At 34.8% G+C, this 25,849-nt stretch overlaps 1 protein-coding gene across 5 annotated transcripts in view; it reads right to left on the bottom strand.

Moving 5' to 3' along the window:
- Positions 1-25,849, bottom strand: part of LOC124635040 (tyrosine-protein phosphatase Lar) — a 367,852-nt gene that overhangs the window by 43,808 nt on the left and 298,195 nt on the right. For all 5 annotated transcript variants that reach the window (XM_047170803.1, XM_047170802.1, XM_047170805.1 and 2 more), the window contains exon 6: positions 12,665-12,859. In XM_047170803.1, the coding sequence (XP_047026759.1) occupies positions 12,665-12,859 (195 nt within the window). The remainder of the gene's footprint in view (positions 1-12,664; positions 12,860-25,849) is intronic.

Here is a 25,849-nt window from a genome sequence, read left to right as displayed (position 1 = left end):
GTGAGAACGCACGCGAATGTGGTCAGTTTCTTTGGAAGCTCAAGTTATTATGGGCATTGAAGTTTATCACACAGGCGCGTTTAATCTAGCTCTTAGGACGGGAGGACAGCAGCAAAGGTTTACTTTACGCCCCACAGCGGTTGATTAAACGATGTAAGGTGATCTTATTTCCTTGAGACACTTATGAGACAATCTCTCGCTGTCTTAATGAATGTCACATAAAATATAATTGTGGTGAGTGATTTATTTTCGTATATTATTGGTGTGGGGAAGCTCGGGGATTACGTAGGGGCGTTTAACTTTGTTCTTAAACTGTCGGAAGGAAGGCCCGCAGCGATAATGAATAAGAGGATTCGGAATCTATCGCCGAAGTTGGAATAAGGAATCGTATGAGGAGTTTATGGTTTGTTTTGGTTTAATGTACGTGAAACGATTTAGTGTTTACTTAAACTAGCAAGAAGTACTGGATCATTGTACACAACACTTTTCAAATAAAAATAGTTCTATATTACACTTAACACGAATAATCAGTAAAACTCATAAAATTGGGTGTACCCCATGCTACTAAAATCACGTTCAAGTAAAGCTTTAACTATATTCTACAACATCGATAACAAACCCAAGTAAATCTCACTTTACAATAGCCAAAATCTGCAATTTTCACTGCAACTTAAACTATTTTTATCTGAAATTTTATGGCGACTACAACCTCTGCTCATCCCTCTGAAACTAAACTGTGAGCGATATGTACCGCCGCGAAACTTGCACCGATAAAGTAAATTTCACCGCAAACCCACAGTACAAGTTGGACGAAATATTACTTCAATAAACTACAGAATATTTTTACCTTTTTCTAAAAAAGATAAACAACTTACTAGTATCGAGCTTGAAAGCACTGATTTTATGTTCTTTTCACGTTTTTAGATTTACTTTGTGAAGGTGAAAAGAGTGTTTTTAAGCTTTGATTTTTTTCGATAAAATATATGTAGCTTTTATGTTTGTCTTTCATTTATGTTTTTTTTATTTTGTTCACTCGTATTTCAGCATAATTTCACACAGAAAATATGATATTTTGTTAACCAACAAATTCTGCATTTGTTCCCATAATTATCCCATAGAGATTGCTAAGAACAGCATCGCTGATGTATGTTTGTTTTAAACATTATAACACAGGTATATCTAAACAAAATAAATTCAACTAAAGGGTCGTACACAAAGGACATTGTTCCGGCTCCATACATGTTCTGCCTAAGAACCGTTTGAATGGAAAGTGACTTCTATAAACTCTTAAAATTATATGGAATCCTATGAAATAAGTTTTCACGAACGGACACTTCAGGAAACTAAAATAATTACGAAAAAAGTTAATATTTTGAGGTTATAAATAAAAAATAACCAAGCTTGCGTGAAATATCAGAGTAGTGTTATCAAACTACACTATACAAAATATCAACAATACTATGTACAGCTCTATATGTTCTCTTCTAGATCTAGGAAAAGACTACTCTACTAGATACTAGGAAAAGAGATAGTAAATAGTCAAGTTTAAGATAATTCTTTGACAATGATCATTTTATAAAGTTGCATTTTCTGTCTGTCCCTATGAATGCTTTAGATCTTTAAAACTACGCGATGGATTTGGGTGCGATTTTTTTTTATTTTTTTACAAGCTTTTATTTAACTTGCAATGTATGTATGTATGTATGTATGTATGTATGTAACTATGTGTGTTCGGGTGGAATTTTACAACTCAATTTTAAGGCACTTGCCCTCAACCGATTGAGCTGCAATTTTGCATACATGTTTAGTTTGGATGACAATGCATGTTAAGCTATGTGACGTCATCCTAAATCCAACATGGCTAAATATACAAGATGGCGGACTAGTTATTTTTAAAGTACCTATACAATATGGGTATCAAATGAAAGGGATTGACTAGTAGAACACATTGCACTTTACGAAATAAAAATCCAAGATGGCCGCCGCTACAAAATGGTGAATAACCTATTTTTTTCAATCCCATCCATATAGGTATCCAATGACAGGCAAGTAAAATAAAGTGCACTTTACCAAATCAAAACTAAAAAGTACAAAATAAATTGAGGTAAAAAAATCTTTAAAAACAAGCTTTTATTTAAATGCGCTAAAAATAAAAAAATAAACTTTTACTGTAACTTTACTGATTTATGTTTTAAAAGCTTGTCGCGATTTTACTAAGAAAGTAAATACGAGTACTTAAATGTCGCGACAAGCTTTTAAAACATAAATCAGTAAAGTTACAGTAAAAGTTTATTTTTTTATTTTTAGCGCATTTAAATAAAAGCTTGTTTTTAAAGATTTTTTTACCTCAATTTTTTAATAGATAGAGTAGGTCAAGAGGAAGGTTAACACCAAGGTTTTATATTGCCACCGTGCGAAGACGGGGCGTGTGACTAGTTTTCATAAATGCTTAGAATTTTTATGAAAAACAACTACCTAAACGCTTTTGCTTTCAACGTTACGTTTCTTAATATATAGTGAATCCACTTTGGATTTGTGATAAAACGTATCCAAAATGGAAGAGTTCCATTCACCACAATTCATAAAATATCGATATTATTACGATAGAGAATTATTTATTTAAATGATTGATACTACTTTTATATTAGACAGTTACCTAGCTATCTACATGCCATAAGGCGGGAATCGAACCCGCGGTCTATTACCAAGAAGGTACAGACCATACTAAAAATGTCATTACCACACAAAATAATTTAACAGTTAAAGTAAGGTTTACCAATAACAATGAAAGAGGTTTTCGAGGATGTGCAATAAAAACAATATTTATATTCAATTAAAGGTTTTTAATCATCAATATTTCTCAATAATATATTATCTAAGAACTGAGCAGGGGGTTCAATTGAGTTTTGGTATCTCGCCCAGCTTAAATACCAGATAATAGTCATTATGTGGGCACAACAGCCCACTGTTCTACGCCCAAAGATACAATTGCAACAGTATGCCTGATGGTAGGAGCTTCTTACAAAGTACACAATTGCGTCCAACAGTGCATTGCATCTTATTATGCTCGACTGCTTGAGACCAACACGTCGTACATATAAGGTCATGAGCTTCAACCTGTAATAATAAATACAAAAAACATTAGTAAATATCAAGTAACTTGCAATTGTGGCAATTGATTTGAAAACCGAGAAATTGTGTGCTTATGAAAACATAAGTAGGTAGTAACATTCTTATCAAAATTAGAAAAACACTTTCGTAGACCACTTACCATACGGGGAACGGTCCATTGTTGTATGCAACGAAGTATATCTTCGTTTTCTAATACCAAAGAACCTCCAGCAGATCCACAATTTATACAATATACTATATTCTGCATCCATTGTTGTAATTATAATATAACTAAATTCGATCACAGACAGAGCAATATCCGAAAATGCTAGTAAAATCCAGTTCTTCACACAAAGCCGAGTCTACCAAGTACGCAATCTAATCGGAGTCCGTAATCAAGCCAAAGTTGTTAGAATAAAACCATGAAACGCATAGAAAATCACAAAAGAAACGATAGTCGCAAAGCTATCAAACTGACTTCTAGCAAACTGACTGAAGTACACCAGTGTTGCCAATTACGAAAACTATAATCCTACTCGAGTGCCAAGCTAGAAATTCGCGATTTCGCTCAAAACCATCTTAAAACATTATACAAATACTAGTTTTTTTCTAGCTAGTCAGTTTAGGTATTTAAATGAATAAAGTGTTAGCAACTAATTTTAATAACCGACTTCGGAAAGGAGGTTCTCAATTCGATCCGTATTTACCGAAATCCCGAAAACTTCCGAAACTCGTGTTTCCGTCGGCCAGTGCTGCCAGCACTGGCCGACGGAAACATTTTATAAGGCATCAATAATTGTGACCCTACTTTTTATTTGGAATTTTTTTATTTGAAGTGTCCGTGGAATACTAAAATATGTTTCAAACAATATAAAAATAAATAAAAATTATAGTATAATTTATATTCACATCGGTTCTTAGGCCAAAATTGAACAATGTCCTTTACTATCCAACTCCCCTCGTGACAACTAAACGAACAATATTAATTACAAAAACGCTTAAAATAAAAGCTTGAGACCAAAATTTACGGCTCCATCCAGGCCTAGATATTATCATATTACTACCTTCTACCACATATGTGAAATCCCAACCGTCTCCGCAGATGTAGAAAAATGATCCTCACTGGATGTGACAAGGGGCGGGCGCACCTAGGAAGGACAAGTGACCTTAATCAAGCAGGGGTACGCCCAAGCGTTGTTATTGTTGTACAAATAAGTAAAGCGTCGGTTTTTGCTAGAACAACAGTAGACTGTAGTCCATTCAAAGAAGAGGGTCCCAGCATTTGTATGTAAATGATTCGTAATCTCTGAGCGCAATCGTGGTGCCGTTGCAAATGTTGGATGGACCGCAGAAATAACAGTTCTAGAAGAAGTGATAAGCCGTGTAAATTTTGGTACGAGTTTACTTTCCAACTTTGTTGGTACCTATTAGATGTTTTGTAGAAAGAATAATCTGCATTTGTGTCGATTTTTCTAGTTTATTTTTTATAGAGTAACAAAGTACTTTTTCATTTTATGAATCTAGTTCTAAGCAATATTCCAAGAAAATAACCAAAAACATCTCAAGTTTGTTAAACTTAGCCCAACTGATACCTACGCCGAATTGAAATTTTAGTCATATTGCGCTACTTTTCATTTAATGTCGCTCATTTTCTGGGAATCACAAAGCATTATCATATTTCGTTCATTACAATAATTTTCGCATTTAGGCTCTGTCTTTGTGAAGAAGTCTGGCTTGAAGTGTATTACAAATAGCATTGGTTACAATCGTTCTAGTTTTTGCCGAATTGAGCCTAACGAAAAACTGAATTATTCATAAAACTTTCAGTAATAAATCATTAAAAAACAATGTTATCAGAAAAAGCCTTTTGATGTATGATCTAGACTTGATTTACGGTGACATGACAATTGATTGTTCTAAATTCATTTAGTATTTTTTCATTAAAAAATCCGATAGTTTAGTTAGTAAAATACATTTTAACCCTTTAATTCGCAACGTTGCACCGATGCAACTATCCAAACAAAAAAATATATTGCAAGAACCATCATCATTTTTTCTTATTTACATACATTTTAATAATGGATATACTGCTGCTATCTATGAAAAAAAATATTGAACCAACTCACGCGCATCATTACGTAGTTGTGACCAAAATGACGTCGCGATGACATTGCGCTCGTGGACGACCGGTGAGTTTTAATAAATATAAATAGTTTTTATGCATTTATTGACAACTATTATTTGAAATATTATTGTTTATGAGTGTTTACAATTGTGTCATATAACGCCAATGTCAAATTCATATTTTACTATGAAATATAAGCACGTATTTACCGACGTTGCACATTTGCGACACTGCGAAGCTTTAGCATAAGTACTTTTAATTTCGTACGTTGCACGGGTGCCACGTCGCGCTTTTACTAACACTGAATAATTATTATTTTCTTTGTATGGGTTTTGTGTTTTTTTTACATTTATGACAGTTGACAGTATTATGTTTTTATATTGACTATTCTGAAAGTTTGCTAATGTACGACTAAGCTAGATTACTAAATAATGAATGAATATCGCTATTACTAATATGCTCGTTTTTTAATAAAAATTGTGTTAACTTATGTATGGTGTTGGTGATTGCTGCATGTTTGTTTTTTTTTCTTGCTTATTACCAGGGAGGCTTAAAATGGCAGAGAGCAAATATTTGGTTCCACCAGAAGCGGCCTCGTCTACCGATAGCTCTTCGTCTGAAGACGAAGTTATTATTCAAAACATCACCGAACGTCAAGACGATGTATCTTCTGACTTCAGCTCAGAACCAAGGTCCCTTCGTTCGTCTTTAGAAAACTTGGATCTTATTCTTGATAGTCCAGTGCAAGAAGAAACCTTTACGACATTATCTGATGAAGATACGGTTCCACTGACTCCAGTAATACGTAGTATTTTTCCTTCGGACACACCACCCAATCCGCTCCCAAATTTAAATTCAGTTTCGTCAATTTTATCACCACTTAATACTCCATTAAGCCAAAGAGTTCGCTCAAAAAGAAGTGCTAACTGTGAACCAAGAGTTGTAGCTAAAGGAGTAAAAAAGTACAAGAGACCTCTTCTTATACAGACAGACGACCTTATAAAGGTCGCCGGAAGACGCTGGATGCAGGTCGCTTCCAACAGGTATCTGTGGAGATCAAAAGGGGAGGCCAATGTTCAGCAGTGGACGTCCTATGGCTGAGATGATGATGATGATGATGACCTCTTCTTAGTTTCAAGTGGCAGCGTGGGAAATTCAAATATCCAGCAGAGTTTGATATGCCTGATCTTAGCACAAGTAGTACCGCAACAGAATCTCCGTTAGACTATTTTCTTAATTTACTTCTGAAGATATAATAGATTATATTACGGAGCACACCAATTTATATTCTGTGCAAAGCAGAGAAGGTAAATCTATAAACGTTACCAGAGATGATGTGCGTGATTTTCTAGCTATCACAATTATGATGGGTATTGTAAGAATGCCGTCATATCGAGACTACTGGAGTAATGATTTCAGATACCCTCCTGTCGCTGATGTGATGAGTCTAAAAAAGTATGAGCTAATGAGAAAATATTTGCATTTCGTGGATAATTTGGATCTGAATAACGATCGTTATTTTAAGGTTCGGCCGATATTAAAACAAATTAGTGCGCCTTCTGTGTCTAGACCTACAGATGCTGTAAGATTTGATAAAATTGAGCATTTTCCAGTTTTTGTACAGCGAGGTAGGTGCAAATACTGCAAAACTGGGTATTCAAATATCCACTGTTCAAAATGTGAACAACGTTTGTGTTTAGTTCCCAAAAGAAACTGTTTCTTTGACTTTCATAATGTATAATAAATATGTTTTTTTTAAAATATATTTTGCTTTCCATTTATATCTACATTTTATTCTGTAACGTGGGCACTGTTGTAAATATGCAACACTGATATCAAACTGTACATGTTCTTGTGTTTCGCAATGTAGCACATTTACAACATACTATATTTGGATATATATGTATACCAGATTTTTATTTTCATTTTTTTGAGCACTTGTAAGATCTAAATAAACAATAAATGACAAAATAATAATAAATTAATTCAATATTTTTTTTGAGCTTTAAAGGGTTAACATAAAAATGTTAACCCATGGTCATTGTTTTCGGTAACTAAAATATTTTTCGTGCATAATGTATTATATATATATACATATTACAATTACATATATATATATATATATATATTAATTTCAAACCAATCCAACACAACTTTACCTCCACAATTTTTATGACACATCCATGCTAAGATTACAGCACTCAACATAAAAGTGGATCATAAAAGAGCGCCATCCAGCATCTTTAGATCCACGACTGCCATTATTGTCAACTGCTAAGTTTTACTGGTTCATTAACCGATGGGATGGACCGTAAACCATTGTCTCTTGACGTTTATAATTACGTCAGGAGTATAAAAAATATTGTTTTCAATAAAGGTAAGGTTTGGTTGGTGATAAAGGTACAATCTGGGTGTTTTATTTGGGTGAATTTTGTTTATGAGTCCAAAATCAAGATCCGTCTAGTAATTCAGTCTAAAGTTGTTCAATGATAGGCGATATTGAAATTATTTTTAATATGCTGACGGGTACATCTTGGATACCTATATCTTACAAGAATAAAGTGATAACTGTAATTTACGTACATTTCAAATATTTACGTTCTCATGTATGGTACTCATACCTAAAGATTACGCTTTGCAACTGTGAAAAAATCAATATATAACACTGAATATCATATTTTCTTAACAAGTGTTAAGCAGATAATCACAAAATTCACCTAACATACCTAATTATATGGCAACTATTCCCATAAAATTAACCTCTAACACAAATAGATTAAGTCCATCGATATAATATCGATGAAATTATGTTCAAGAGCAGTCGATAGCAATGTCGTTACTGGTTTATCGATAACTGAACTATAGAGCTATAGGGCTGCGCTACTTATGAATGATTAATATTCATAAATAACTCGTTTTATGTCGAATATTAGTGTGTGATTTGGTTATAAGGTTTTATAGAACATGCCATTCTTAGTAGTCTTATAAATGCAAAATATTGTTCAACAAAAAGTCAACTTCTTTGTGTTGGATTTGAAGGTATGTCAAGTTGTAATTTGAGAAAGCAGGCGACATTGGGAGATAATATAATAACAATTAAACAATAATATAACAGGGAAAAGTTATGTAAACAGACATAATTACAAGAAAACAATCAATAACTTTTTAAACACGGGTTGTAAACATGTAATCGAAACACATGACGTGACAATAAATCGATTGTACAGAATCGATTCAAATGAACGGGTAGTAACCCTCGATGGTAAAACATATTCTACCAACGAAATTCAGGCGTTTAAATGTTTTTGTGGTACGACGGTGAATTTTTACCATAGATCTAAATAAATCATCTCTAATCGCAAAATGACAGATAGGTTATAGAAGCAACAGTAAATTGCTGGAAAGTTCGATCGCACGAGCCTTTGGAACGTTACAGAAACATCGTTGGCCAACGTTGCTCAGCAATGTGTTGCTCACACTATGTGCTCGCATTCCACACTGTTCTCTAATGAAATGAACATAAAATTAGGTAGGTAATACAGTTGGTATACAATGTACCCTATGTGCTTTTTTATATTTTAGTCATCTCTTCGTTATAAGTACATATATCGGGTGTGTCGTTCATAATCACATTAAATGAAATGTGTTAATATACTGGTTAATATATGTCGATTAACCCAAAGATAAAAGAAAAATACCTAAAAATAAAAAAATGATTTTTTCAAACAAAGTAAATGGAATAAAAATGTGCAAAAATTAAAACACCATATAAAAGTCAGTTATTACAAACAACTGAAATTCTCCCTTGAAAACTGACAGCTGTCAACTGATCAAAACATACGATACTCCTAACTTTATCTCTGCTTTACACATGATGTTGTAAATTATTAAAACGAAAAATGACTTCTGTGGTTAAACCACTGAATGGATTAGGTTATTTTTTTTACAATTCGACATAGAATATCATTAAGTATATGCGATATGATTTAATGTGATTGTGAACGACACACCCGATATAATACGTTAAGACTTAAAAAAAAAAAGACAGCAAAACAAAAATGATTACCACCACTATCACAGTCCACACTCAAGCCACACCTTCCAAATTTAGCATCATTATCTTAAATCCGTGTGCCCATTAGCAGTTCCACTAAGCTGTGGATCGATCAAGCCTGCACTGAGAGGCACCTGTGTATAATAATGTTCCTTAGTTTATCTGACAGCGTAGAAGGGCGACACCTTCCCTGTATTTTCATAATGTAAGCTGAGAACGTAATTATTATTGGCCGTTGCTTAGTAAGGAGGTTTAAGGTAAATAACGTAAGCAAGGAGTTTCGTTTGCTTTTGAGTACTTTTTTTAATGTGATGGTTTGAAATTAGAACGTAGTCTGGTAATCTACAAAACTGTCATTAATTTTTGAATTTCGAATTACATTAGTTCTAAAAACATTGACAGCTAATTTGAATATGAATTTAGAACAACAGATAAATGAAATAAAAAGGCACAATAGTTGCGTGCCTTTTGTAAAGTACAAACAATAGAATATGTGAATTTGTTGCTACAAGATACGCCAGAATTTAGGTTGGCAGTTTCAAAAAAACGTTGTTTCAACAAAAAAAGGATTTTCGATTAGCTACTACAAAAGGCCGTACCCGGCTTATCCGCAAAGGCGTTTGCAACGAGCGCTGAAAAATCGAGTTGCAAGCCCGATATGTTTTTACAGCTATCAATATTTACATCCATTACCTCGAAGCTACGAAATATTCGACCGAGGAGAAATAATCTGCTCGAATAAATTAAAATTAATGAGATTAAAAGAGCCCACGGTGAGTTCCCGTGGCTTGCTCTAACTGAATTTAAATTACTTTCTCACCTCTTGTGAAGTGCATAATGGCATTAAAATTGAAATTATTAACATTTCAGAATACAGATGGACGGGTTTAATTGTTGCTGAATTTGTGATGGCGATGTGGATTTACTTTTAGATGTTCGAGATAAAGTTATAATTGTTTTGTTGGCGATGTTAAACAAAGTACTGTCGCTGTAAGACAAGCTAAGTTTAGAAGGAACTAAGTAAACACGACCAATATTAGGTATTGTTTTACTAATATCAATGTTGATACTGAAGCTTTTTTAAGAATAAGAACTATTTGTCTTATTGGCGACGATAAATAGAAATAGGTTACGTTACATTTCTATTGATATTTGTTCTGTAAGAAAAACAAATGCTATCGACATAAGAACTATCCGAAAATACATTAACGAATAATGTTACTGTATTATTTGTAAGTGCTAAATAAACAAAGTACGTTGCCAACGCGTTTTACCGAAATTCAGGCACGAAATTCCCCTGAATGACCTAAAAAAATAGCTCCAGAAAAAAAATAAGCGCGTAAATTCGAGTCACATTTCCGTATATTTCAGCGTTTTTCGCGGTACTTAAAACTTGATATAATTAACATTTCGTCGGGACGCTTCTTATCATATTGTGGCTCGAAAGCTCGACTACACGACGAAGTTTCATTAAGATTTGCAAATTAAATTCTCTACGGCGTGTTTTAATCGTGGCCATCTTTTCTTAATTAAACTTAATTGTAGGTGACACTAAGTGATGCAGGAGGTCGGTAAAACAATTTCATGTTGAGAGCGGTCGCAATGATTTATCGTTCGTGTGGACTTGGCTTTATTTGATAAAGGCTCTCCTCGCGACTCCGCTTGCGAAGACTTTGGAGTGAGTTTTAAAATTGGTGGAACGTGATATTATGAAAAAATATTTTTAAATAGTACGCGGAATAATAGATTTAAAATATATCGGGTGTGTCGTTCACAATCACATTAAATTAAATGCGTTAATGTACTGGTTAAAATATGACGATTAACACAAAGGAAAAAGAAAAAATCGTAAAAATAAAAAATGAATTTTTCAAACAAAGTAAATACAATAAAAATGTGCGAAAATTAGAACACCATATAAAAGTCAGTCACTACAAACAACCGAAATTCTCCCTTGAAAACTGACAGCTGTCAACTGATCAAAACATTCGATACTCCTAACTTTATCTCTGCTTTACACATCATGTTGTAAATTATAAAAACGAAAAATGACTCCTGTGGTTAAACCACTTAATGGATTTGGTTATTTTTTTTACAATTCGCCATAGAATATCATAAAGTATATGCGATAGGATTTAATGTGATTGTGAACGACAAACCCGTTATAGAAGAACTATGAAAAATAATAAACACATTCTCGTAATTCATAAATTAGATAGGTAGGTATGTGTTTTGTTAACTTTTCTGGCTTACCTGAGTAACTAGAATTGAATGTAAGTTAATCCAAAACTTTGATACTTTGGAGAGGTTGTAGGTGTGTATTTGTCTCAAATATAACCTATTCCAAATTAACGTCATATTTTTTCCAGTATATTCATTTAAAATGCATTTTTTCAGTCATTTGCAACGGTTATAAGAATAATATATTATTTTTGTACTGGGAATATTTTTTCGGCGATAGTTACCATATATTCAAATATGCAAGTTTTTTATTGATTAAATATTTTTCATCATCAATATTCAGCCGATGCAACAACATTTTTTGCCCATTTATATTTTTTCGTGCGTCGTGCGTCGTGCACGTTCGTAAGTCGTGGTGGCCTAGTGGGCAAAGAACCAACCTCTCGAGTATGAGGGCGCGGGTTCGAATCCAGGTCAGGCAAGTACCAATGCAACTTTTCTAAGTTTGTATGTACTTTCTAAGTATATCTTAGACACCAATGGCTGATAAAAAGGTGAAGGAAAACATCTTGAGGAAACCTGGACTATATAGTCTGAAATCACCAACCCGCATTGAGCAAGCGTGGTGATTAATGCTCAATCCTTCTCCGTGAGAGAGGAGGCCTGTGCCCAGCAGTGGGACGATAAAAAGGCTGTAACTGTAACTGTAACTGTAACTGTATATTTTTTACCTATTTATTTACGAACATTACATGGTAAACGTTCCAATATTGTGTTTTGTAAAAAATAATATTTTTTGTAAGCCTGAAAAGTAAATATACCTTATTTAATTTTTAACAACGAGTGGCAAATAAAATAGGCATAGAAAAAAAACAAACATCCGAATTGAGAACCTCCTCCTTTTGGGAAGTTCGTTAAAAATGCAGTAAGTTATCATTTTTATGCATATTTGTGGAGCACTCATTATTAGCAAGTTTGATATCATAAGTTGAAGACTAAATCCTCGGTGGGATACCTATGCTATAGAGATATTTATAATATCCTAAAATACCAAACATGTTCCCTATCGATGAAGATACAAGAAGTAAGTAAACATGAATCAGTTCTCCTCAATAACAAAAGACTACACTCCACATCCACAACTAACACTTAAAAACGAACTCTATAACCACACAATTAAAGTCTAAACTCACCATGCATCTTGTCATTCAGGAGCGCATATCTCGGATTCGACGCGACGTCCAGCGGCAAAGAGTTCCATAGCCACCTGACTTTAGGCGAAGGGTTGCCAGTAGCTTGGCACGGGAGTGTGGCAGTGTGGCCAACCTCTACCACCATGGTAGTAGGTGGTGGCGCGATGTTGGGGAAGCCGGGAGGCGCTTTGTCAGCTGTAAAGAAGAAAAAATAGGTTAGTAAAGTGATACAAATTTTAGATGTAGATTAAATTTGTAATACTTAAGTATAGGGCTGCCATCCGTCCGGGTTTCCCCGGATTAGTCCTCGTTTGGAGGCCGTCCGGGGCCGTCCGGGCGGGGTTTCAAGAAGTGTCCGGGGAAAACCCGGACACTTTTCATGTAAGGAAGCACCTCATTGAATTTAAGTATATGTTAATAGTAAAGGGATTACAAATTAGGTTCGGGGGAAAAATGCGATTTACGCCAAATGTCCGGGTTTTTTAAATGTTTGTCCGGGTTTGGCGAAATTCGAGATGGCAGCCCTACTTAAGTATATTGCCTAATGTAAATATCAATGTATATGAAGAAAATAAATAAGTAATTTAAAATATGTATAGGTATACAGTCGTCAAACAAAGCTGAAGAAAATAAACTTAAAATATCCTGTTTTTGTCTGTACATATTTGTATATTTGCTGTAAATTAGTGCTAGACATAGACAAGCAGGCTAAATAGGTACTGCCATTATACCGTCCTACTTTCAAGAGCAAGTTTAAGTGCCTCTGTATTTTTATTTTACACTGAATATTACATGAGAAAATTTAATTCACAAAATAATGTTACGTAATGTAAATAAATAGTGCTACGTAAATAGGTAGAAAACTCTCAAGTGTCCTATAATGAAATTGTACGAAATTCTAGTTTAAAAAAGAGGATAATCCAGTCTTTCAGTATCGCAACAACAGAGCTAACCAAATAAATGCTAAAACACTAACGACTCATTGAGGTCTATAAAAAGTAACTGTTTACCTAATTACCCAGGATAATTCTCTTCTTTTGTCCAAATTAACTAATTAAGGCGAATCAATATACTTAGGAGATAAGCCATTTGCATTTAATTTGCGGACAAACAGTTAGTCCTTTCAAAGCGGGCTGGGATGTTTATAAAATAAAACCTACGATATGCAAAGTAAGCCGTTATAACTATAACTAGCCGTTTGCCCGCGGTTTCACTTGCGTCCCGTGATAAGTATTGCTCGTACCGGGTTAAAATATAGCCTATGTTACTCGGGAAGAGTGTAGCTTTTCAACATTGATAGAATTTTACGAATCGGTTCAGTAGTTTTCAAGACTTCAGGGTACAAAAAAAAACAAACAAAAAATGTTTCCTCTTTGTTATTTTAGTATTGAAAACTTTCAGTATTCAAAGCAAGTCGTTAAAACTATAATAACAAAATATTAATTTATAAAATGTACTGAATATTTCCAATAATATTATTAATGAAATCTATTAGCAAAACAAAATAGAGTCAAACTATGTATATGGAACAAAGCGAATTTATTAGCCGAGTCAGACTTGATCAAGTACTTTGTAAAACAAGTTTGTATTGTTGTTGATTTTATATGAATAAATAGGTAAATAGGTAAGTAGTGAAAAAGTTACAAATCGATAACACGTTATTTAGCGTAGGTTCCTTAATAATATAATTATGTTGAGTTGTTCACTTGTTGTCGGTTCTACAATAACCAGGGAACCAAAGTCGCATGCTTAATAAGTTATTAAAAATTTGAATAAGAACTAAGTAACTATCTTATGTATTGTATTTACTTGGCCCTTTGATCACTAGAAGGTGACTTTGTAAACTAACATGGAAGAAAAAACAATCGAGAACAAGAAAATTTACGAAACTGAACGAATCCGTAGATACTGTTAAATAAAAATTGCTACTATTTCATCAAAACTCTAGGCTCCTGACTAATTTAAAGCTCGCAAATTAAAATGGGATTACCCGCGGAAAATTTTAAAATAGTCCCGTAAATCTCGAATAGTGAAATGTTAATTCGCTAAATGAAATTCCATCCCATCTCCAGCCAAACTGAACGGATTAAGTTACAAGTCTGACATTACTTCTAGATTGTAACAGTACCCGCAGACTAAACAGTCGGCCAACAGTTGCCCTACGGTTTGTCAATTTTTTTATTAAAAAATCTTGATTGGTCTGACAACGGCAAAATAACCGATCTTTGATATGAGCGTCCTATCAATCATCTTCATACTGATTATGCGCCCAAACAAACTATCGGCCGACTAAAAGTTTGTAGTGTGTGGATACTCTAATCGTTATCAGATGTAGAAAGTGTGAAAGAGATGCGATTATTCTCCAAAGGTTCAAATCCTGAGATTACTTTCAGAACTTTAAGATCCGAATGAATTTCATCGTCTAGTACTCGGCGCGATTAATTGAATAAACAGAAGGGTTTTCTCGGATCTCAAGTTATCCAATTCCGTGTGTATTGTAGTTAAATTGTAATCTTGAGTTGTGTAGTCGTTTTCCAACTGATCGGAGTTCGATTTGTTTGAATTGATTTCATTTTGTTTGCTTCGAAATCAAACGGGAGATAAAACTTCAGTAAAGAGATTAATGCAATAATTTATTGTTATAATATTATTTCTCCAAGTTGCTATGGTATATTACCAAAGTGCTTCTAATCTATTTAGGAATAATCTCTAGTGGAGTTAATTTCGAGCCCATATATATCTTAATCGAGCACTTATAGTTCTCAAAAACTTTACTATTCCCAAGTTGTGAACTTAGGTCGTAAATACAGATCAGGAATCACTTCTGGCAATACCCTCGAACGGCACTAAGTCGGACCCCTCTTTACAACATTAATTTGGTATAATATCCTGAGTAAGATGTGAAGTGTGCTCCTATGATATCTTAGCGGTCTAATACGAACCTTCCGTTGTACCAATCCCCAGTGATCGCCGGTTTCCTTGCGCATTAATAATAATAAACCTATGTTAAACCGGCAAACCTTAGTCTCAACTACATGATTTGTACCCCGACATGACCCAAGGTAATTATTATTTAAGTATACCCCTAGTTACATGTTTCACTGTATATAATTTACATAATGTTACTCGGACCGAAAATCATTTCATGTTCTTCACTGTTTAATTATTTAGCTACAGTTGGTGTAAAATTTTAATAAGTTGTTTTTGCGTTTTATTGAGGCCCAGTGTTTTATATCTTCATACAACTTTTATGTTGGACGTTTTTATGTGGCAGACGTTCCTGTGACATTATATTTCATGGCTGAACTTAGGAGTAGTAAACACGTTCATATTCATACGATATTGTGAGAAGAACTGTCGGGAATTATTAAAGCTGTGTTTTTTTTTTACAAAAGTGTAAAAGCGCATAAAGTAGAGGAGTACGCTTGGGTAAATCGAAACTGTTTGCTAGCAAATCGCACTACACACTCAGCAGAGCCAATATAAACAAATCCGTATGTAACCTTTTAAAGAGAAAGGATCCCCGCAATATTTTCTTTACAAATTGTATCCACTACTTTACGGAGGAAACGAAAAGTCGAGTAAAGATTATGGCTCTCGTATATTTGCGCCGGGGAAGTGGTAAGCAGTTGCTATGGTAACGAGGAATATAGGCAGAGTCGTGTGCACGCGATTGTATCGCGGTACAATCCGATTATCGTAGATTGTTTTTGCTGGCAGGCTGCCGTGAGATTCTAAGGATATTGTGTGGTCCAAGTTTTAATAATCAAGTCAGTTATATTTTACGAGATAATGTGATGAGGAAGCAAAGTCATTTAATCGACGCTGATGGAGTGTAGTTTTTTGAAATCGGTGTCTGGCAGCGGATTTCAATATCCTATCTCTTCCTTGATTTAGTTACTAGACACAGAGACATCAATGCTGAAACTCTATAGTTATGATTTTCCTATGGATAGACAATTAAAATCCAATTAATCTAGTAGGCACATTCTTTTTATGCAAACTGGAACATCAAAAATAACAAAATTTATATTGCCGATATCGACACCATCTTAATGAAGATAAACAGGCGACATATTTGTACAGGTTATAAACACTAAAACCTCCATGTACCGAGTTTGCTTAGTTCGCAAGTTCGCGGTATCTTGCACCATACCATAACTCGATAACGAAAGTTTAAGACAATGTAGTTGATATGGCTTGACAGTGTATGGTTCAGGTGAGATATACTAAACCTACGTGAAAGCATGAAGATATTTCCTTGATATGAGAGCAGTCTTAAAGCGTGGGATAATTTTGAAGTGATCTTAATTCTGTCGAATGTTTGGATGGGTTTTGAGATCTTAGTGTCAATATTGAAATGAATCGTGTATACTAGAATAAAAGTAACATGAGCAGAAAAATTGCATGTCATAAAGTGTAGAAAATTCGTTTTTTTTTTTTTTTTACTGTACTCGTAAATCGACAAGGTTTAACTAAAACTTGAAGAATACTGAATCAACGCATCAAAAACATAAAATGGCTATTATATATAGTCCCTGTTTCCGAAATAAAAATCTCTCACCTTTGCATTATAGGTTTTACAAAGGCCATCTTTTTCTACCCCAATCTTTTAGAAAAGCACTTTGGCTCCATATCAATAAGGTTTAAAATCGCTTAATAAAAGAGGCCGGCTGTGTGCCGTCATAAATTTATCGCAAACTTGATATTAATTACACCGTTCGTTCCCAGACTACCCGCAAATTATAATACAAGCTGTTGATTTGCATCCGTGCCATATTCAAGGAGGTAATTATGCTAATGATTCTCGACCCAAATCAATAAAAAAATTGGTACGTAATTTTTTTTCTTTCATTTTTTTTCGGAATTCCGTAAATGTTATCCAGCCTTATTTAAACTTGGCGCGTATGTTACTGGCGTTAAAACCGTGCTGCACCCTCACACAAACGCAAACACAAAGCATACGCAACGATCACTCATAAATTTCATTCATAAAATTGGATTACTTCGGAAATACCACGACATTACAATGACAAAAAAAGCAGTGCATATTAGTTATTTCCAATCTACTGTAATTCCAATCGATTATTTACGTATTGTATGTCCTCCTCCTGAACTATGGCACAAATGCAAATCAACACCTTGTATATTGCAACGCTAGTTATATTACATTTTCTCACTGTTTTGAGCCTCGCCAAAGATTGTTCTTATTTATTTAAACATTTTTGAAACTCTTTCTATGAATATTCAATGAAAAAGTACTTTTTTGGGAAGCATCGCAACTTTTTTGGGGGAGTGTAAAATTTTGAGTCGCTTTTTCTGCAACTTTGTTTATTTGACAACTTTTTCTATAAATATTAGATGTTGCTAATACAAAATGCAAATGTGCTGCAGATTTAATCACTGCTTTAATTATCACGTTTTTAATTACAATACCTACAACATGAAAAAAGAAGAAAAAATAACTTTGTTGAGTCCTGATTTCCACGAAGTCGATTGAGTTTGATTACACATCGTATATAAGAAGGGCTTTCAATCCCCGACGTCAAATAAAAGGGGTCTCTTTGACATTAAGAGGAATGAATTCAATAATCCTTCATGGCAATGGTCGCTTATCGGATGTGTGGGCGGTTCGAGGCTCCGCCAACGTATACACCTACGCACACTGAAGACGGAACTGTCGGCCGACTGTTTGTGATTCTTCACGATCTTCGCATACTATTATTGTATGTATGAATACATACTATAAAACTATAATGCCTACTATTTATAAAAAAAGTATCCATGGAATTTCTTGCCCGTTTTTCTCCATAGGAACTTTTGGAATGGGCAACTAGAATAAAACTTATTTACATTTTTGACATCCATAGGTGCTCGTAAAGGCCTAAATGAAATAAAATGATTCAACTTTGAATTTGTTGGCCCGGTAGTTGTTTTTTTTTTTAGAAAATCGTAGATTCAGTCAGAGTTAATAGTCGGTCTTGTACGAGACAAATACCTGATGGTTGTTACGTGTGCACTTCCATTCATCTTCATATTGATTTACGAGCCCAAACCAACTATCGGCCGACTAAAAGTTGATAGTGTGCGCATACTCTAAAGCGATGAGGTTGATAAATATACTCACAGATTGTTTATGAAAAATGGTGAAGCGGTTTATATAGTTTCCGTGTTATTGTATCTTCTTGGGTGTGGGATGTTTTATGAACGTAATATTTAAATGCAATATTCTTCTTACTTTCGTACTTTCGTAAGAATTGTTTTATTTAGAAAACTGTACGTCAGTATATCAGCAAAAAATAGCCAGCATCATAGCCTTGTCTTTTCCCAACTTTGTTGGGGTCAGCTTCCAGTCTAACCGTATACCGGTTGTTTACCTGTTTCTTTATAAGTGAGTGAATACGATTGTATTGAAATATTATACCTGCACTGATCGGTACCTACCCGTACAGGTTTGTCCGTACCGGAAACCTGTTTCTTTATGTAAGCACCCTAACGGGTTGTCTGTGTAACTGAGCTCCGATACCCTGACTAACCCTGTAAAACTGGTTGTCAGACTTTCTGGATTCCTGACTATCCGTAACGAGTGCCAAAGCGGTTCAAATGCCAGCCGAGACCCACCTATTTATCATGCTTTCCGGTACATGAGGAAATAGCCAGCTACATCAAAACAAATGCAAGTAGTGACGAAAGTCGAGCAAATAAACTGAGCCAAAGAGAAATGTTTTCTTTACGTTTAAATGCAACTGTTCCCCTTACCTTATTAGATAAATTGAAGTTTAACGATATCGGTCCCATGTGCTCGAGCCGCTTAGAATATAGTGCAGCTATATCGTTCGCGTTTTATAGCTTCTCTATAGTACGAGTAGTTTAGTATAGCTACAATGTTGCTTGTGTACTTTGTTAGTACACTCTTTTGAATGGTACTCAATTCGATGTATTTATTGAGTATGATTGAGCTTCAAATATACTAATTTGATGACGTTAGCACTAGCTGTTTCTCGCAGTTTTACCCGTATACAGTTAGTAAGAACAGAGTGCCTAGTGCGAGTTTTGCAAGTAAATTTTTTCGATGCGAAGATTATCATACCATTGAATCACGTAGCACTTATCATAGAATTGTTTATTTAATAAAGACTGTCATCAGTACTTGGTCGTATTACACTTGAGCTCACTTTTGCGAGTGTAATCATTAATAACCGGCAAAATAAAAGAAGCAGTAATACCTAAATCATGTGACGTAGCATACGACTCTTTATTTCAATAGACTTATAATTACGTATCGAGTTGCGAATGCTGTCAAAACTCGGAATCAGCACTCTGGTTGCTCAAAAAAGACAGATGAATTTGATTCGTCGAACCGGATTTGCATGTGATTCAAAGTGAAAGTCAAACAAATTATATTCCGTGAGCATCTTAGCTTCACTGAAACCTTTTTTTTTTAACGACGTCAAAAATCATCAAATGACTCCTCCCGCTGTGGGTTAGCAGCGGTGAGGGAGTGTCAGACTCTTACTGACTAAAAACCGTCGTTTCCGTCGTAGGCCTTTTATGTACTATAGTTCGGCCATTCAGAGAATGCGTTCCTGACACGTCGCGATTGAACTGACGACGTAACTTTGCAATGGCGTTGCAGTTACGATAAAAATATTTTTGCTGGTTGTTTACCGTTTTAACAATTGAGGAGCATTAAAACAACATTATTATATCAATAATCAATGAATGTTATTACGTCGTCAGTTCAATCGCGACGTGTCAGGAACGCATTCTCTGAATGGCCGAACTATAGGGCCGCGGTATCTCTTTCGAATAACCCGCAGAGCTTCATTGAAACCTTAGAAAGTCTATCCTGGTTAGTCAAAAATGTGTCTCTATATCAAATAAAACCTTCCTTTCGATATTAACACGGCAAAGATTTAATTGCAACCCATAAAGGCGTACGTTGATCTTTAATTAAAATTCACAAAGGTTTACATCGAACGAGTTTTCGACTGCCGATAACAATGGCTTTATTATTTATGTATAAAAATTGCTTTCTATTTCAAACAGTTCATTAATCCAGTTAATTGAATACATCGGATCTGTTGTGTTCAATTAATGTTGTTTTAGTATTAATTGTTGAACGAATATCGATTTGTCGATCCGATCTTTTATGGGTTTTATAATTGAATGCGTTTTGTTTCGAATGATTAAGTTTCGATTTGTAAGTTTTGGGATTCCGACAAAGAACCCTTACGGTTTCTGTCTGTAGTTTTAGTCTCATGATGGAAAAACGTTGATGATGGCATAGCTATTTGAAGTCATTTTGACTGGAGCCATTGAAAAGAGTTTTCGTAACCACGATGAGAATTTTAAAATTACAAATATCTCCTATAGTTCGGCCATTCAGAGAATGCGTTCCTGACACGTCGCGATTGAACTGACGACGTAACTACATTCATTGATTATTGATATAATAATGTTGTTTTAATGCTCCTCAATTGTTAAAACGGTAAACAACCAGCAAAAATATTTTTATCGTAACTGCAACGCCATTGCAAAGTTACGTCGTCAGTTCAATCGCGACGTGTCAGGAACGCATTCTCTGAATGGCCGAACTATAATACATCAAAAAGGTATGTAATCCATATAAATAGAAGCAGAAAAAAATGGGATCCTTTTTTCAATATCTCCGAAGGCTTAAATTTGATCACATTATCACTCGTGGATATTAAATTCGGAGTTAATAAAATACGATGACACTCAAATATTGAAGTAGATACGATTATAAAGACACACACGGGTTCACACGCTACATTCGTTTTGACAGCTTAACACATTCACTGCGGCAGCGTTAAATCTTAACTTTCTACTAGTGCGATACGAGACAAATGCTGCCCGTATCTATATTTCCTGATATGCGTTACGGCTTCTATTTTGCCGTACCAGAACCTGACTTTCAAAGCCTATACAGACGTGGAAACCACCTATATCAATGGTTTTTATCAACAAATCGATAGACTATATCCTTGTATACACCTAGCTGCAGTCGCCCCGGGTTCTCTGTTATACTTTGAAAGATACAGAGATTTTTCAAAATCTTTCATTCGCGGCAATATATATGCCGTACAGCGTAGAAGTGAAAAAATGCTAGGGATGGGGTTTACTTCTGGAATGATAGTCGATGGTTTAAAAATATTTTTTATTGTAGATAAAATATTCATATTTATCAGTGTTATATTATTATATAAATCAACATAATTATGTAACCTAATTATATAATATGTATAAATATGTATTTATATTCTACCACAATCACACTATAGCGCCACCTAGTCCCAAATACATATAATGCATAGTATAGTTAGAAAATACACCCAGACCAAGACAACTAGACAAAGAATGTTTGATTTGTGTGGGAATCTAACCCACAACCACTACGCCAACAGACAAATTTTAAAAAAACTAAAAACTATTAAAGGACGTGTATGAAACTTAGTAAGTAGGTAATTCCACTGAATTATTTTCACACTTGACATCTTTGGCATCAAGATGATGATTTCCCCTCTCTCTCTCTACTCAAATCCAGTTTTTTATGTGAACGTCTCATTGTAGCAGAACCGCGTAATATTTTTCACAAAAAATATTGTTACGTCTTGCTTACGGCCAGCACTAGCGCACACTGAACCGCCGCGCGGACGCATGCAGTGTGGTGCGGGGTTGGGGGGGTACGGCAAGATATTCGCCGTACCGCACTGAATGAAAATAATTATTTTACTGTGCGTTACGGCAACTATTTTGCCGTATATTGTTAGTGTACAATATTATTATATTAAAAGCAACAATATTGAAAATATCACTATCTCATTCCTACGCGCAAGGGAACTTAGATAAATCGCCCCCGCACAGTACGCAAAACAAGGACAACGAGCTACCGCACTGGCTGAGAGTCAAATACGGCCAAATACTTGCCGTAACGCAGTGAATGTGTTAATGTTCTTGTGATTTGAAAAAATTAAGAATGGAATGTTTTTTTTATTTTGTTTTATTGTTAATGAGTAAGGAGGAAGACTGTTTTGAATGTTATCCTTATTATTATTTTTCCTTATAATCAGTAATATCAAACCGCTGTAACTTCGCAAATGTATCAAAGAAAATCACTTAAAAATCCGGCCAGTACTTTTTGAGTTTATCACGAATAGAGAGACAAGATAAGTTTGTTTTAGTTGTTATAATCAATATAGCATAATATAAACATAGTTATATGATTTAATTTTTATTGTAAGTATTTGTATATTGGTTCTGTAAATATGTATGTAAATAGAAAAATTCATAACACAAACTAAATGTGTATACGCACACAAAACCAACCACCAAGCGAACCATAAGCTACCCAAACATGCCTTTCTCCAACACAGAAGTTGGTCACAAAAGGAGTCATGTTCCCCGATCAACGCTAGCAATACTTCTTATGGATTTAGTGTTTTTGAAAATCGGTTTTGTTTTTGTAAAATGTTTTCTTTTTATTTATCGCTAACAGAGACTTTATTACTATAATTATTTATAAAGCACACATAAAATCGTAAAACCAAGTTCAATCCTAACAGTATACACTACCACAAGCTACCTAAACTCCTTTCTCTTTCCAAGAAGTTGGTCACAAAAGGAGTCATGTTCCCCGATCAACGCTAGCAATACTTCTTAGAGATTTAGTCAGTCTGGGAGTCAAGTTCCCCGAGTCATTTGACGCCATGTAATATGGTTGACGAAACGCGATGAAGCTTACAGGCTTAGCTGAGATTTGATTAAATATTTCTTAAGGTTTAATACGACTCCTTTGGAAGCTGATGGTGGTTCATTATGTTGTGAATATAGGATGTTTTTGAATGTAGGGGGTTTTTTGGAAATTGATTTGTAAGGATGTGATATTTTGATTAAGTTAATCTTGGTAAATGATATAAACTTGAATATTTTTTTGTAATAGATATTAACCCATATTTTATAATGTTAAGATTTGACAAAAAAAGTAACGTTGAAGCTTATTATTATTACATTACATACAATGCAAGTGGCAAAACGTGTGGCACGTCAAATGGCAACACGTCGAAACTTGAAATTAATGCCGAGTCGGATTTGGACGAAGTTTAATAATTTGACAATATTTCAAATTGTCAGGTAGAAACTACATGCGATTGTATTTTGATATCGTCCAACCATTTGTTTGGCTCATTAAGAAAATTAGAATGTACGTGATGTTCTACACGCGCCGTTATATTAATATTAAGCCATTAATTACCATTTCTGTTTACATATAGTATTTTTTATTTCCGCGTTCCAAGTAAGACGAACTCTAAGGATTAACTTCACGGAGTGCAAACAGTTTTCATACCAATACAGCAGCTTTAATTGAGGAAGTATAAGACCGTTTGAATAGCCAAGAACAACCGACCGTTTGCAATGTTGCCATTTCTTTGGAGAAGATGAAAGAAAGTAATTTGTTTAATGTTTGATTAATTTCATTAAAGTAACCGTGTAACACAATATACAGTTGTTCGTCATAATATTAATATTATAGGAATATATGGGTCTGTATATTCCATACTAGCTGTTTTCCCGTTTCACCCACGTCCTGTGGGAACTACTGTCCTCACCGGGATAAAATATAGCCTATTTCACACGGGAAATCTTTATTAAATTATTATGTTCCATCATCATTAATTTAAGAGCCCAGCTCTTGTCGGTGCAGCTCCTTCCATTTACACCTATCTAGCGCCAACTCCTGAACTTCCTTATACGTCACAACCTTCACCTCTTCTTTAATTTGCTTGATGTAGCTATATCTTGGACGACCCCTTCCTCTCTTTCCTTCGACCTTCCCTTCCACGATGTTTTTGATAAAATCGTCGTGACGTATAAGGTGTCCCATCATTTTTCCTCTCCTATTCTCTATATTTTGCAATAGTTGCCTCTTAGTTCCTACTCTGTTTAGTACTTCCTCGTTAGTAACTCTTTCCGTCCAGCTAATTCTCTCCATCCTCCTCCAGCACCACATCTCAAAAGCCTCCAGTCTGCTTATATCCTGCTTAGTTAGCGTCCAAGTTTCACAACGGTATAACGCAATGATCCAGATGTATGTCCTTATGAAATTTTTACGAATTGTTTTGTTTATATTAGATCTAAATAAATATTTTTTGCTGTAAAAGGCTTGTTTGGCCATTGCTATTCGGCATCTGATATCAGCGGAACACCAAGAGTCAGATGTTATGTTGCTTCCCAAGTAATATATATTATATGTTCCATTTTTTGCTTTTTTAGGGTTCCGTAGCCAAAATGGCAAAAACGGAACCCTTATAGTTTCGTCATGTCCGTCTGTCCGTCTGTCCGTCTGTCCGTCTGTCACAGCCGATTTACTCGGAAACTATAAGTACTACAGTGATGAAATTTGATGGGAATATGTGTTGTATGAACCGCTACAAAAATATGACACTAAATAGTAAAAAAAAGAATTGGGGGTGGGGCCCCCCATACATGTAACTGAGGGATGAAACTTTTTTTTTCGATGTACATACCCGTGTGGGGTATCAATGGAAAGGTCTTTTAAAATGATATAAAGTTTTCTAAAAAACATTTTTCTTAAAGTGAACGGTTTTTGAGATATCAGCTCTCAAAGTCGTAAAAAGTATGTCCCCCCCCCTCTATTTTTATAACTACGGGGTATAAAATTCTAAAAAAAATAGAGGTGATGCATGCTAATTAACTCTTTCAACGATTTTTGGTTTGATCAAAGTATCTCTTATAGTTTTTGAGATAGGTTGATTTAACTGTAATTTACGGAACCCTTCGTGCACGAGTCCGACTCGCACTTGGCCGGTTTTTTTTTCATCATGTAAAGATTACAGTGTCTCTACAACATACTTAATTGGTCCCTTTATTTACATTATTATTTTAGATTCCAATTTTAACAGCAATTCAAATAATTCAAAATTCTTCCCACACATCTGCCCTTCATTGTTCGCATTCCAAATTCAAATTCAAAAGCCAGCACGCGTTCAGAAGTTAGTGTATCAACAAAAGGGGATCTCGTAACAAAATGTGACGCCCATTAGGGTGTAAGCCGCTAAAAAGTGAAGCGACACGTGTAGCGTGTTCCGAATCCCGCCATCTGCGGGAGACCACCTTGAGGAGCGTTTGAAGGGGCGAGTTACT

The sequence above is a fragment of the Helicoverpa zea genome, chromosome 12, assembly GCF_022581195.2.
Source record: "Helicoverpa zea isolate HzStark_Cry1AcR chromosome 12, ilHelZeax1.1, whole genome shotgun sequence".
NCBI classification, from domain to species: domain Eukaryota; kingdom Metazoa; phylum Arthropoda; class Insecta; order Lepidoptera; family Noctuidae; genus Helicoverpa; species Helicoverpa zea.
Note: the sequence above shows the minus strand (reverse complement) of the source record. Positions and strands in the feature narration are given on the sequence as shown.